This window comes from Pinus tabuliformis, chromosome 8 (genome assembly GCF_031772625.1).
Source record: "Pinus tabuliformis cultivar Carrire ecotype Pingquan chromosome 8, CPIR1, whole genome shotgun sequence".
In the NCBI taxonomy this organism is placed as follows: domain Eukaryota; kingdom Viridiplantae; phylum Streptophyta; class Pinopsida; order Pinales; family Pinaceae; genus Pinus; species Pinus tabuliformis.
In genome coordinates this window covers 462,841,256-462,856,600 of record NC_142294.1, presented here as the reverse complement: position 1 = coordinate 462,856,600, position 15,345 = coordinate 462,841,256, and the positions used below count along the sequence as shown (strand labels likewise).

Below are 15,345 nucleotides of genomic sequence, written 5' to 3'. Positions count from 1 at the left end.
TAGAATGTAAAAATATTTGATTCTATTGAAGGACCATGATACACGAGCAAATTAATGGAGCATGTCTTGAAACAGGATTAGCCACTCTTGTTCTTCCTTGCATGCCCTTAAGAATTCAAGTGAATAGATTCTTCAATGTAGAAGATTTAATCACAGAATAATAGATCCATGCATGTAGTACACTTAGATATTTGTGAAGAAATTGAGAAGAATGGAGAGCACTACTTTAACTTGTAGTTTGACTGAGAAGTAATTCTTAGTATGAAGAATCACACAAGTACCCCTTCTTATGCTTAATGAAGTTCTAGTTTTCAAGTAAACTAATGCAACAATAGAAAGGAAAACCATATGTTTGAGTATGCTCTTGGGTAGCATGGATGGGAGAGTGATGGCTGATAGAGATAACATTGCTCCTTTTGCTGCAGAGGAACAAAACCAAGTATTTCAGTTGTGAAATTGGGGGGAATGAAACATAGCTAAGTGGACAATGTGCAGAGCTACATGTGAGTGGTTTCTCCTCTGATAGTTCAAGAGTTCCTGAGGAAGAGGTTCAAGAGTAGAGAAAAAAATTTTGAAGTATGTTGTAGAAGTGTTGAAGGCTGAAGATCTAAATCACTGTTGTTGTAGAATGAGTAGAGTGAGTAGTGAGAAAAGTGTTGCAAGGGCCAAGTATGAGAGTATGTTATTGAGTGATAGTTAAGGTTGTTAAGCAAAATAGAGGGCCAAAGGTAGAGGAGAACATAGAGCTGAAATTAGGCAAAGTGGCTTCCAATTACAGAGAGTAGAGATTGCCTTATTGAGTGTGGGTTGGAGCCTACATACAAGGAGTTGGTGCTTCCATCTTAGTGGATATATACGTAGAACTTGGGGGTTGGTGTCTCCTGCAAGTTGGTACTTGATTAAATCAAAGGAGTTGCAAGTTAGTGCTTGCAAAAAATTGATGAAGTCGGTGCCTCAGTTGGTGCATTTGCTACAATGGTTGGGTGTCTACAAAAGTGGGGAGTTGGTGCTAGAAAATAAATAAAGGGAGTTGATGTCTCCTATGAGTGGTGGCTCATAAACGATTTGTTGTAATAGAGTAGGAGCTCTTATATACATCATAATAGCAAACAAGATTCAGTGGTTTCTCTCTCAAGAGGGTTTCCACGTTAAACCTTGGTGATGATATGTATGTTGCTCATGGTGTGTGCATTGATTTATTCATATTCATACAAACGATATAATGTTGATGATCACATGAATCATTTCCAAATTTAAATGTCAGAAGTAACGATCGATATAAAATATTAAAAGTTAGCCTTAATACTTATTCACACCCCCTCTCAGTATTAACATTGTTTCCAACAAAAGTACAAGTTTGGAAGGTTATACAGTGACATCCATAATGTCATTCATCTTGCAAAGAGCTCAACATTTCCTTCTAAGACTAAACATATACAACTTAGGGACCATTTCACATAGTCATTTTTGCAAGATGGACACTTGAAGTTGGAAAAGATATACACTAGCCAAAATCATTTAGATATGTTAACAAAGGTGGTAACCAGGGAGAAACTAAGTTTCTGCTCAATTTCAATTGCTCTTCTAGAATGATGGTAAAGATGAGAAATAGTTACTTCGAAGAGGAAGCATTGTCCAACAAGTGAAGTGGTGGTGGAGTTTGTATAATTAGTTTGTAATTGGGATATTATTGTGTGTGGAACTTCAGTATCCACTTTATTCACAGGTCTTGTTTCAATCGCATTTGGATCCCAAGACTTGATTGGAAGGTATGTGGGGGATTCCCACACGCACCCCCCGGCCCCCCACACTATTGTTGCCAAGGGGATTTGATAGTAGAAGTTATGTTAATTTAGTGCTTTTTTTACCTAGAAGGCAACTCTTGTTTTATATGGGGGAATTGTATTATGGTTGTGTATGATTCTTTGTGAGAAAAAGAGAGGAAATTATGTGAGAGTGGAGAGGAAGTTACAACGGATTTATTTTAGGTTATATCTGTTCAATTTGGTAGATAATATAAATAGAAAGATTAGTTTTTTCTCAACGGATGTAGCCCAAATTGGGTGAACCACGTATATATGTGTCTCTCTTCCTTTATGCTTTTTTGTCTTTGTGTTTCCATCATATTTTCATTTCTCTATTATTTAATTCCTAACATTAGATTCTCTACATTCACAACTGAATAAATGCACATGTTTGGGGCTAGAATGAGTCTATAGGTTTTATCTCCCACATTTTTTAGTATCTCCAAGGGACCATACTATAGAGCCTTGATTTTTTTACCAGGATCTTGTAGCCTCTCCTTGTTCAACTATAACCATACTTTGTCGCCCACCTTGAATGACTTATCTATTCTATGTTGAGAATGCCCTGCCTTATATTCTTCTTATGAATTATACAATGCTTGTTATACTTGTATACATATTTTCCTAATCATTTCTACCAATTTTTCTGCCCTTAAGAGATCCTCTTTAAGATCGTCTCTAACTCCTATTTGCTACCCATATGAAATATTCAAAGGTGAAGGTGACAAATATCAAAAACAAGTTTCAAGTCGTGACTTACTAGTAGAAGTGTGGACTTCTATATTATAAGGGTGTTGTATATATACTATATTTTCATCATAGGTCTTTAGATGCTTTTGATTATAACTCATCAAAATCTACACCTATCTGAACAAAAAAATAGAAATAGAGTTACACATTATTGTGTTGGTGATTAGCTTATTTCACATGACCCAATTAATTTTATTTTGATAGGTGTGTCTATTATGGAGTAGGGAATACATAATTTTAATCTAGTTATCAATAATTATTAGGTGGATTTTAAGGATTTAATCTCCATGAAATATTCTAGAATATTCTTAGTGGTATTCATAGATGAAAGGTTGAGTTAACCATTTAAATAAATTGATTAATAAAAACAAAATGTCAATTGAAAGTTAGTTATGTTTTTGTGGTCATGTCCTACTAGGGAGCAATGGGTAAAAAAGCCTACTTAAATATTAATAATATCCATGGTAAAGTGTTGGTGAGTCTATTAATTGTGATTAAAACCTGGGTGGTTGGGAAGAAGGAATGGAATCCTCCCCACCCGAGTTCAATTTCTACGAGTCACATGATGGATATTGATAGTCTTGACAATATACATATTTACATGTTTTTTTAAATGTATATATCTTTAATTTATATATTAAGTTTTTTTATAATGACAATAATAATAAAGTTATCATTCTGTTAATTTTTTAGATGTTTTTAATTTGTAATGAGGTAAGTGTTTTGATACTTATCAACATTTACTGTCCACTTATTTATATGGATACACTAGGCTTTTAACATTGACAAAGTACATTTATTTTCCACTGTTAACATTGGCTAACAATATATTTTGAGTACTTCAATTTGTGTAATAAAGATTTTTTCATTTATTGGGTCTTGAAATAAGTTGAGAGGACTTTGCATTAATATCAATAACGTTAGAAATATTGTACATCAAACTATGTCTCAATATAGAAAACTATCTTAGACATGTTATCAATCGATTGAGTGAATATCTTAACCACACTCCAATATAGGAGGCTAACTAGTTGGAGAGAATCTTTGAACAAGCTAGGCATAAAAAACCTAAAAAAAACCCCTAACTAGTAGGAATAGATTCCTTCTGGAATTAATGACAACATCAAAGGCATGTACGAGTTATATTGTCTAACATTCTCCCTTAATGACTACTTATATTAATATTTATCCAAAAAATCTATCTATGATCCAATCTAGTGTTTACAATCATTATAAAAAAAATATGTTGATGTTCATATAAATGAACAACCCTCCACCAAAATACATGCTTTTCGACATCATGGGAAAGAGAATTGATAGAAATGAGAGGAAATACTGCTATCTGGATTGAGAATTTATTAGATTTGATCTGGAAAAAGGGGAAATATTGAAGAATAAATGTTTAATTTGGTACCAGGATTCCCAAAGCCAAACCTCCCACCAAAACTTTCAAGAACGAGCATCAATCCTTTTGTACCGAAAAATAATTATCTCACGACATCATCAAATTAAATTCTAATGAGAAAACGTGGTCGAAAGGCTTCATGGAATTGACTCTCACGTCCAAGCCAAAACTAAGCATCTGTAACACCCTCATCCCACATCTACCCAAGTAATCGGCCAACCAGGGTAAATATGTGATGAGAGACCACTATAATGGGATTCAACCTCCTAGATAACCTTAAGGAAGTGGAATCCATGGAAACACACCACCCAAACCTTCCACATCGGCAATAGAACTCCCAAGAGTCATCCCAACCGCTCAGGTAACCACCACCTAGGTCCCACTGAGTTTTTAGACCATTACACCCCTAGACACTCCCTTAAGATAAACAAGGGTGTGTCTAAGAAGCTCCAAACACTCGCACAACAAGGCATGCATGCGTCTAGGGACTTTTCTCCTCAAAATTGTGCCTACAATTCCGATATTTGTGCTACTTTTTCAGTCCGAGAGCCCAGGTCACTACCCGAAACTCAATTACACGTTCAGAAATGAATAACACAACAAAACAATGATACATTTGCAAAAAACATTGACAAGGTCTAGACTAGACCCCTACTAAACATGATAGACATTCCGTCAAACATGTCACAAATGTGTAATCTACAGGTTTAAACAAAATATCTAAGCATATAGGTCTCAAACTTATTTGAGAATCACTAGCATTTTTCCCTTATATCATTAGCTGCATTATCATCTATTAGGTCATAGATATGTTATTCATTCATTTAGAAATTAAAACATAACGAGATCCATACATCATCACTATCATAATACATGCTTATAACCAACATAATAACAACAGAAATATCAAGGATACATCAGCCATAGAATCCAAATATAAACCAATACATTTACACATAAGATACCAAGGAAAGAACCTCTTGTTAATGAATGCAAAAGCCAACCCAAGATGGGAGTACCACGTTCCACCTGACCATAGATTGGGTGAGCCAAATCTCTCTTCAACCAATCACCCTCGTGCCATATTCGAAGCATGAATGTGGGACTCAAACCAAAAGAACCAACTAGGGCATCTCGATGCTAAACCACCTCACCCTCATTAATAGAAGCCAGGCTTTACCATAATCCATGTCAAATTACTAGGCCAACACAATAAACATGTAATAACATAATTTACCATGATCTCCACCAGATCACTAGGTAAAAACGGGCATGGATGCCACCGGATTTCTCCACCTACACCATGAGGAATTTTCATGTCTCCTAGTTTCTCAAGCTTTACAACAATCCGCACTGGATCACTAGGTCCTAAACTGAGACTCCACCCTCTAGTATTTACCGTATATCTCACCATTCAGAGGCAAGGATTCCTAGGCCTAATCAAAGGAAAACACCTCTAGTCTTTACTGTGTATCCTGCTATTAACCATTCAAGGATTCCTAGGCCCACCGAGGCACATAATACATGGCTTTACCACAACCCACAGTCCGATTCATGGGTCGCTAGGCCAGTGGCTTTACTACAATCCATAGTCCGATTCAAGGATCACTAGGCCATGTGTTCTTTATTTCGGAAATCCACCCTAGTCAACTGCAAATCTATTCGAAAATCCAATTCAACCAAAACATGAGAATCCCATCACACCATGGCTATTCGGAAATGGCAAGCCTGGGTTGAAAACACTATCACATCTGGCAAAACCCATGTCATAACAGTAAAGAACCACATGGAATACCATGCATGCCAAATCTAGCAAGGAAATCGCACATGCAAATTGATACCTACAAAGAATCTTGTAGTAGCTACTCGATTTTGTTATTTCTTGCTTGCTCATTCCTTCCTCTTGCCCATTTTTCCTTTCTTGATCCAATGCCAAAGTGCTCCAAGAAAACTCTAAGTGTCCAAGAGTGTGTGTGTGAGAGAGAGAGAGAGAGAGAGAGAGAGTAATGAGAGAGCTCCAAAACTGGGCCAGCAAAAGGTACCGACTGATCCTTAGAAACCTTTTTATTAATTAGTCCCATGTTTTCTTCATTTTCCATTATTTTCCTTCATTTTCCTCCTCACATACAACATGTGACCTTTCACCTTCCTTTTCTCCTAATTTCCATTATTTTCATAAATTAATGTGCCATAAATGCCATTTTGCCTTTCCAAAGCCTTTGTCATTGCCTTTGTCAATTTCTGTATCCATAATAAACCAATGAGCACCCACACTAGGATGTCTTTCACAATGTTCAACTTGGAATAAGTGTCCCATCAACGGTGGTTATTATTTTTCCTTTATTAACTTTTATTACATGAAATTTTCACGAGGAATATTACATCATAATTATCTCTTAAGACGTTTTTGCAAAAATCACTGCAACATCAAGCTTGTCACCATAGTCTATAACTTCTTGTTGATGCTCATCGCATGCCATTTCACTGGTAAGAAGTCTTCATGTATTCACAATCTTATCCTTGCAACACATGGGAATCAACTTCTTTATCTCCGAGATGACTTCACTAAAGTGAAATACAAGTTTGTGGCAACCCAGTATGGTTCACCAAACTAGTCCAAGTCCACAATCCCCATAAACAATTTCAAGCTCGTCCAACAGTACAACTTTCATAGATTAGAAAAAGACTTCATGTGAGATGGACAAACCATTAATACAAATAGCACAAAAAACACACCACTCTAGTCTTCCTATGCCCCTGGTTCCTCCCTTCAGAATAGCAAAAGCCTTCATCTCAAATAAACAAACCATTAATACAAATAACACAAACAACACACCTAGGTCCTTCGTAAAGGAATAAGCCCAAACCTGCTTTGATATCAAAATAAGTTGAGAGCTCTGTGCGTTAACATCAATAAAGTTAGAAATATTGATACATCAAAATATGTCAGAAAATAGGAAAACTACATTGGACATGTAATCAATTGGTTGATGGAATATCTCAACCACACCCCATTCCAGGATGTTATGTAATTAGAGAGAAGCTCTCAACCAACTAGACCTAAACAACCTTGTAACTAATAAAAACATACTTCTTTTATAATTAATAAACACACCAGAAACAAGTAATACTTATATTCTCTAACACAACACCAAAAACAAACAAATAACTATTAACAAAACCATATTTATGTCAAATTACGAAAAACACATAATTTTGAAAAAGTCTAGCTATACATAATAAATCAAATAAATTTATTTAAATATCCTCCGACCACTTTTAACCATCCGGGCAATTCCTCCGACTCGTTAGACAAGGCCAATGCGCAATCGCATAGTCTAATGAAGCGGAGGAGGTGCCCGGAAAGTTATAGAGATTCCGGTCATATTTAGAGAAAATCCGATCAGGGTTTTTGTAAATCCAAGTTATAGTTGTTAAACTTCAAAATTTTAGGTGTCCTACACGTTTTTGATGGTGCTGAATCCATTTCCACCATCAAAAACACAATTCAAACACTGCCTCTACAAGATTTTTTGAATATTTTTTGCCCGGATTCTGGCCACTTTATTCCTCCGCCTCGTTAGACGAGGCCAATGCGCAATCACGTAGTCTAATGAGGCAGAGTAGTTGCCCGGGATGTTATAGAAATTCTGGTCATATTTAGAGAAAATCCGGTCAAGATTTTTGTAAATCCAAGTTATAGTTGTTAAACTTCAAAATTTTAGGTGTCCTAAACGTTTTTGATGGCGCCGAATCCATTTCCACCATCAAAAGCACAATTCAAACACTGTCTTTACAAGATTTTTTGAAATTTTTTTGCCCAAATTCCAACCACTTCTGACCATCCAGACAATTCCTCGCCTCCCTAAACGAAGCCATGAGCAATAGTTAGCGCGCATTGCAAAATGAAGCAAAACAATGAGAATAACTGATAACGAAGATGAGGAAACGCGTATTTGGCGAAACAAGACAGCGTGCAGTGAAGCACGTTTACCGGAATAAAGGCCGACACGTACCTAACTCATAGATAAAATGTCGACACGCCCAACGATTCCCATTTGTGGGCAAGCCACCGTGGCCCCACATCTGTTCACCAAAGTGGGGTCAAGCAAACAACTTTGCTGTGAATAAATTGCAGACGATACTATAGTTAATGGGCAGTATCATTGATTTCCACAATAAATATATTAGTTTAAATTAAAAGATAAATATATACAATACTGCTCATTAACTGTTACTCCATTAACCGATACTCAACAAAATAGATAATTGTTACCCAATCACAAATCCTGTGGATTAATTAACTGAACGTAATGACAGATAAAGTTATTTGGTTTTAAAATTTGATTTTAAAAATAAATTGACAAAAATATTTTTTTTGGGAAAATGATATTGAAAATATTTAGTTGACTAATTTCGAACCAATATGATTCATCTTCAAAAATCTATACTGTACTTCAAAACTGAATCTATAAAAATGTCTCAACTCACCTAGGAAGAGCATGAATCCGGACTTCCCTGCTCCGGCGTTAGCAAGCGGACACGTTAAATGTCAAGAGTGGATGTCGCATGATGGAATGTGACTAAGAAATTTTGTCTGCCAATGATCATAAATGTAGAAATTATGGTGGCCAGTCGCAGAGAAATTAGTATTGGGAATCCAAAGTCGCGGGAGATTGAGATAACGAAAGCCACCAACTTATTGATTAACGATCTGAATGCGTCACAGCTTGTCTACGTAAAATATGAGGTGGGGAGGAGATGGCTGCGTGACATTTGTTTACAGAGCAGTGGGGATGGTTTGACCCAACGGTCAGAAGTGCCGGTTTCGTTATTTAAGGAAATTCTATTGCCAGAGTCAGCAATGGTTAGGAAGTTAAAGACGGGTTTCGTTTTATTATAAAAATAAGTGTTTTCAAGTTATTAAAGGGTAACAAATATACTGTTTGTTGATGGGTATTAAATGAATTGGGTGTATATGTTGACTATTAGATAATTGACTTATCAAAATATTTATTTTCATACCATGCTCATTGGTAAATTAAAAATCTCCATACAGGCCACGTGCTTTGTAATGGTCAACTTCATCAATATTTAGTCTTAAAGATGTTGTTTAACTATTAAATGGAGAGGTTTAGTAAAATTTTCCATAATAAATCTTTTATTTTATGAGAATAAAATTGAACTCAGGTTAGGACTAAAAATACTGTGGGAACCCATTAAGAATCTTTGATTAGCTGTTATATCAAGTGAAAAAGTACTTTTTACATTCATTATTCATTTTTATGCTTTATATAGAATTCATTACATGTAATATCATGATTCGTAAAACATGGCAAGCAATATTTCCTATGCTATAATATATTTACGCCGTAAGGCGTTCCCTCTGAGAAAGACATCCCTAAAATGTGACGTGTGCGATCCTGAGCCATTGATTCTGTGTGTTAGATGATTGGGGTGTTTTCTACCGTTCGTTTAGTCTGTTTTTTCATAGAAAAATGGTTTTTTCCCATGGTAATGGGCCATGAAAGGCCAGGCCTGGCCTGCTGGCGATGAGACTCTTCGCAGAAACTGCCTGCTGGCGATGAGACCCTTCTGCTGGCGATGAGGCGATGAGAGTCTTCGCAGAGACTCTTCGTGTCTTTCTTCCCTGCATGCGTAGCCTTGTGCTGTTATATCAATATTTGTAATTTATAGAAATACTCTCGCTCCAAGAACTGCGTGGATTTATCAATCCGTGGGTGGCAGATGAAGTTGATGGTGTGCAGCCTCATTCATTGCCCATTCTTTCGCAGTTCATTCTTTTCTCTGAAAGCTTCTCCCTCCCAAATTGTTGCACCTTCACCCATTTTTAGCACAACTTATCATCTCATTTCAGGCCAAAAGTTTGCAAGTTTAATCCGAACTTGCAGCAGACCAGGAGGACGAAGAGGAGCACCAGGAGGACGAAGAGAAGCATTGAGGTCCATGGCGTCTGATTCATCTGCAACCTCCAAGCCTTTGGGAGTTCTCTTTGTTTGCCTTGGTGAGTACCGTCCATCCAATGATTCAACGAGTTCGTTCGGTATCGGTCATTGTTCGCGATGATGCTTCCATGCAGTATTCATCTGCAATATAAAAACGTTGTGCATACCCTGACATAAATATTTGCGGTATTGATTGTTTTCTGCTCTGCTATTTTCAGTGGATTTTGTTCTGCGATTCTCAGAATTTGTCAGCATGTCGATGGGAATGCCACATCAAATTGGCTCCTCGTGTGGAAGTATTTTAACAGCTGAAAAACTTTCATATTCGGAGACCTGTTCTGATTGTTGTTTAGATGAGGCGGGAAGAATTGTATCAGCTCAATGGAGTCCTGCTTCAGGTCTGAAATGTACAACCCGGAGACCTAAAGTAGATTTTGTTATACATCAACTGCAAGTTTCTTCTTCTGCTGTAAGCTCATGTAGTTCTTCACCCTCTGCCAATGATGGATGGAGAAGGCCTGTTCATAGTCCAAGAGGAAAAAATGGCCATATTCGGTCTGACTTATCGGTGGCCTGCAAGTCCTTTGAGTCCCAAACTCTGGCTCCTGCCACCGATTGGGAAGCTGGACTTGGTGCCCAATTTGAGCAGAGTTACGAAGAAAAAGTGCATGTATTACCTGTGGGTGCTGTGAAAAGGCATAGAGCTGGGGGAGTCCCTGTATTTGTTATGCTCCCTCTGGATAGCATAAACCATAACAATAGCGTCCATAGACAGATGGCTATGAATCTCAGTCTTCAGGCGTTGAAGAGTGCTGGTGTTGAGGGAGTTATGATGGATGTTTGGTGGGGTCTTGTTGAACGAGAGGCTCCAGGGCAGTATAACTGGTCTGGATACAGAGAGCTGTTGGAAATGGTGAAGAGCCATGGATTGAAAGTCCAGGTTGTAATGCCATTTCACCGGTGTGGAGGAAATGTTGGGGATTCTGCCAAGTATGAACGCTAAATTTTCCGTATAAAACTCAATTATTTCTTCTGTGAAAGTCCAATTTATTAAAGTGAAAATTATGCTGTTTTAGGCCTCAGAATGGTTCAGGAATTGAGTGTTTATGTGCTTTGTAATTGTGCAGTATTCCATTGCCTAAGTGGGTTGTTGAAGAAATAGACCGAGATAATGATCTGGTCTACACAGACCAATGGGGCAGGCGAAACTATGAGTATATTTCGTTGGGATGTGATAATCTCCCAATTTTGAAGGGAAGAACGCCTGTCCAATGCTACGCTGATTACATGACGAGTTTCAAGGAGAGTTTTAAGGATCTTTTGGGGGAAACCATTGTGGTAAGTTTTAACTAGTTTTACCGTGTTGCTAGTTGTTTGGTCACAGGGTACATCTAAGCTTTTCCCTCCCATTTTTAAAATAGAAATGCATCTAGCTATCATGATAAAAGAGAGCATAGCTCCAATCTCTTGAGATTCTGTAATTTGATATTAATTTTGAGGTGTAACCTGTCTTGTTATTTTCTCAATTATTTTTTCTCTCAGTAACTTTTGGAAATTTGTGTCTTATTTGAAAATGCATTTACATTGTTAAAAGGCTCAAGCTTAATTCTGCTCGTTGTTCCTTCGCTTATTAGTTTCTCGTGGATCGAACTTAATTCTGTGTTTGTTTGCCTTCCACAATCTCTCTGTTTTTCTTAGTTTCTCAAGCCTCAAAATTAACTCGATGCTCCTTATTTTTCCATGAACCCACTTGTGTTTTGGATATCTGTATCAGACTTGGTCAAGAACTCAAATATCTCTATCTTTGACCAAAATGAAAGATCCCTACGTCTGACAAGTCCCAGATAGGATATCTATTCTGCCAAATTTGCTTAGGATTTACACCTAGCTTTGAAAGAATATTGTTCATGGTGGGGAAAGCTTGTTTTTGAGAGATTTAAACCTTGTTCATGGGAGATTCAAACCTAGGTTCTCCACACAAAGATCACCATACTATCTCAAATCAAAAGATCCTGCGATTGAGAAGCAGTGGGTTAAGTATCTACCAATTCACCCAAGATTTGTACTTGGCCCCGATCTTTGAACAAGTAAAATGGTCCATGAGTTGGAAAACTTGTTTATTGGAAATTCAAGACATTGTTAGGTTTGAAAGACCCCTACTTTATCATCTAGTCAAACTCCTGTCAACCATATTTTCTCTATTTTGCCTGATCCAAATTCTCTAGGCCTCAATTATTGGGTATATGCTTGGTCTAATCATGCTCACTCTTTGAATAGGAGTCTTAGATAGCTCTAATATGCTCCATGTTGCAACTTGCACCTCATTTTTACCACGGAGTTATGGTATTGATTTGTTTGTCGCCAGCCTCTTGTTGTACCTTTGGCCTCATTTTCACAATAGATGTTTGCCCCAACCTCATCTTTTAATTTTTACCAGAGTTTGTTTACTCTTTACCCCAACCCTCTTTTTAACAGAGGTTGCATATATATAAGAGAGGTTGGATATAGATTGTCTCTGGTACATAGCTTACACATTGCTATTGCGCATCCTGGCGCGGAGATTGGATGACCCAAATATTTCTATGTAGCCCCATCTTTTATGATCAGAGCTTCTTTTTTCATGTGGCTATAAATGATGGCTTATGAGCAATTACCATAACCAAACTTGTCTTTATGAATTTTCTACGAGACATATCTTTGGGCTGAAAATACTATAACCTGTTTTGGTCCCAACTTTTATGATCAGGGCTTCTTTTCTATGTATCCATACAGGCTTTAGTTATATGTCTTAGAAAATACTATAACCTGTTTTGGTCCCAACTTTTATGATTAGGGCTTCTTTTCTATGTATCCATACAAGTTTTAGCTATATGTCTTAGAAGTAATTTTCTTGATGTATGATATATCCTTTTCTAAAGATACCATGATGCATCTATCCAGCTTGGACAAAGTAATCTTGTTTGTTTTGTATTTGTGTTGTAGGTTAAAAGCCTTGAGCATTGGTATTAAAACTGTCTGTTCCATATGCTTCCTCTTATGAAGCATCTCAATGTGTTCTTTCCCTATTTGCATTTACCAGAATGCAATACACTTACGTTGAAAATGTTTTAACTAGTGCCCAACTTGTTCGATGAGCCTCGACCACATGTATGTGTTTTGAATGCTACAAGTCTGAGTTACGAGTTTAGTCTTTTTATGTCCAAATTCCCTAATCTGTATTAAGCAAGCTTTTTATCACCATGCCTTGTTTTTCTTGAAATATTATTAACCCTAATGCCTACCATTTCTAACTGAGTCTTAGTAATGACCACCATTAAAAGAATAAGTTGTAAATGTAATTATACTGTAATTTAGGAAGTTCTGTAACAATGTCTTCCTATTAAAATGATGTTGCCCGAGAGGCTTGTTGTATTGTTAGAGAGTGATTGATGACCCTGAATAATAAGAATTCCAATCCCTTGACCCATGGAGGTTTCCTTGACACACTGTCAAGGTTTTACCACGTAAAAAATTCTGTGTCTACTTGTGTTGATTTAGTATCTGTTTCTTGTGTACATTTTCTTTCTTGTTTATGAAATCTATGGGCTCTAAATACCAACACTGACTGTTGTTTTAAGTAATGTGCTTTTGGTTGGATGTTAAAGCAAGCCTAGAATTTGAACGTAGAATTTAAAATTTGTCTATCATGGGTGTAATTTGTCCATCATAATACAGGAAATTCAAGTGGGAATGGGTCCTGCAGGAGAGCTGCGGTATCCATCTTATCCTGAGAGTCATGGTACATGGAGATTCCCGGGGATTGGAGCATTTCAGTGCTATGATAAGGTATAAACATTTATCTTTTAAATTTTCCTCTGGTTAACAGAACTGCATCCTACCTTTTTTATACAAACACACATAATATTATAGCTGGTATTTGGGTTTAGTTTTTTTAGGCCATTCAGGTCAAATCCCATTTAGTAACTAGTTTGGGCATCCCTGTATTGCAGTTTATGATCTCTAATCTTAGAGCCACAGCTGAAGCTGCTGGCAAGAAGGAATGGGGTAATGGAGGTCCAAGTGATGCAGGTCACAACAACAACTGGCCTGAGGACACCCCATTTTTTCGCAGAGATGGTGGCTGGAACTGTCCTTATGGTGAGTTTTTTCTGAAGTGGTATTCTGGTATGCTTCTTGATCATGGAGAGAGAATCCTAAGAGCAGCTGAAGCCATTTTCCGTGGCACTGACACTAAGCTTTCTGGGAAAGTGGCTGGTATTCATTGGCATTATGGAACCAGATCTCATGCCCCTGAACTTACTGCTGGATATTATAATACCAGATTCAGAGATGGGTATCAGCCTATAGCTTCCATGTTTGCAAGACATGGGGTGATTTTCAATTTTACTTGCATTGAGATGAAGGATTGGGAACAGCCAGGAGATGCACAGTGCTCGCCAGAGAAGCTGATCAAACAAGTCATCCTTGCAACTAGGAAGGCTGGGGTCCCTCTTGTAGGGGAGAATGCTCTTCCAAGATTTGATCAAGGTGCACACAATCAGATCATTGGGAATGCCAGTCTCCGACTACCAGAAGATGGTCAAAACACCGCAGTTGAACCAATGTGTGCATTCACTTATTTGAGAATGAGCCAGCATTTGTTCCAGTGTGAAAATTGGAGCTTATTTGTCTCATTTGTTACGAAAATGGCACAAGGAGGGGCGACATCAAATTCATGGGAGCAAGAACATAGAGATACAGACTCATTTGTCCATGCTACGGGCCCATTGATCCAAAAGGCTGCTGCACTCTTGCATAATTAGGCCTAAAGTATACGTTTTTTTTCGCAGCAAGCAAAATCTGAATGTAAACAATATTTATTGGTGGAATTAAATTAATTGGTTCCTGTATATATCCTACTCCATGTAAAATTTGCCCAAACACAGGCTTTTAATGGCTATGCCAAAGCAGTATAATTAATCCTTATGACATTAACATGATTTCTAACTCAGTATAATTAGCCTATATTGCAGTAACATGACTTCATATTTTGATTTGAAGAGGTGTTTCAATAAGATCACTGCAGCTACATAGCTATGATCAATTTAATACCTCCAGAATTCAATTTATGGCGTGCCAGGGTTAATACAAGTGTTTTAGTAAGTTCCTTATTTTTGTTCATACTTCATAACTTAAAAAAATGCACAAAATCCAGGTATGGAAAAGACCAAAATCCAGGTGGAAAAGACTAGAAATGAACACCATTCGTGACTGTCGAGTTTTTAAGAACTATAATCTGTCGAGCTATCCATTTGTCCCTACATAAATCACACACAATGAGCAACAGAGGCCCTCAGATTGCAGGCGGTTGCACGTAGCTTAAGTATATAGTGGCAGTATAGTGGCAACCAGTCAGATTTGATCCTGGTTTGTTCAGGAT

General features: G+C 37.3%; 1 protein-coding gene across 1 annotated transcript; it reads left to right on the top strand.

The window, feature by feature from the left end:
* The first annotated feature begins 9,912 nt into the window (after positions 1-9,912).
* Positions 9,913-14,855, top strand: LOC149236046 (beta-amylase 1, chloroplastic-like). Its single transcript, XM_089461495.1, has 5 exons — positions 9,913-9,985; positions 10,145-10,916; positions 11,054-11,264; positions 13,641-13,751; positions 13,916-14,855. The coding sequence occupies exons 1-5, from the start codon at positions 9,928-9,930 to the stop codon at positions 14,726-14,728; spliced, it is 1,965 nt and encodes a 654-aa protein (XP_089317621.1). The 5' UTR covers positions 9,913-9,927; the 3' UTR covers positions 14,729-14,855.
* Positions 14,856-15,345: the final 490 nt, after the last annotated feature.

Coding starts and splice junctions, on each gene's coding strand:
- LOC149236046 (XM_089461495.1), top strand. CDS start 9,928: ATGGCGTCTGATTCATCTGCAACCTCCAAGCCTTTGGGAGTTCTCTTT. Junction 9,986..10,144: donor AGTTCTCTTTGTTTGCCTTG/GTGAGTACCGTC, acceptor TGCTATTTTCAG/TGGATTTTGTTCTGCGATTC. Junction 13,752..13,915: donor CATTTCAGTGCTATGATAAG/GTATAAACATTT, acceptor CCTGTATTGCAG/TTTATGATCTCTAATCTTAG.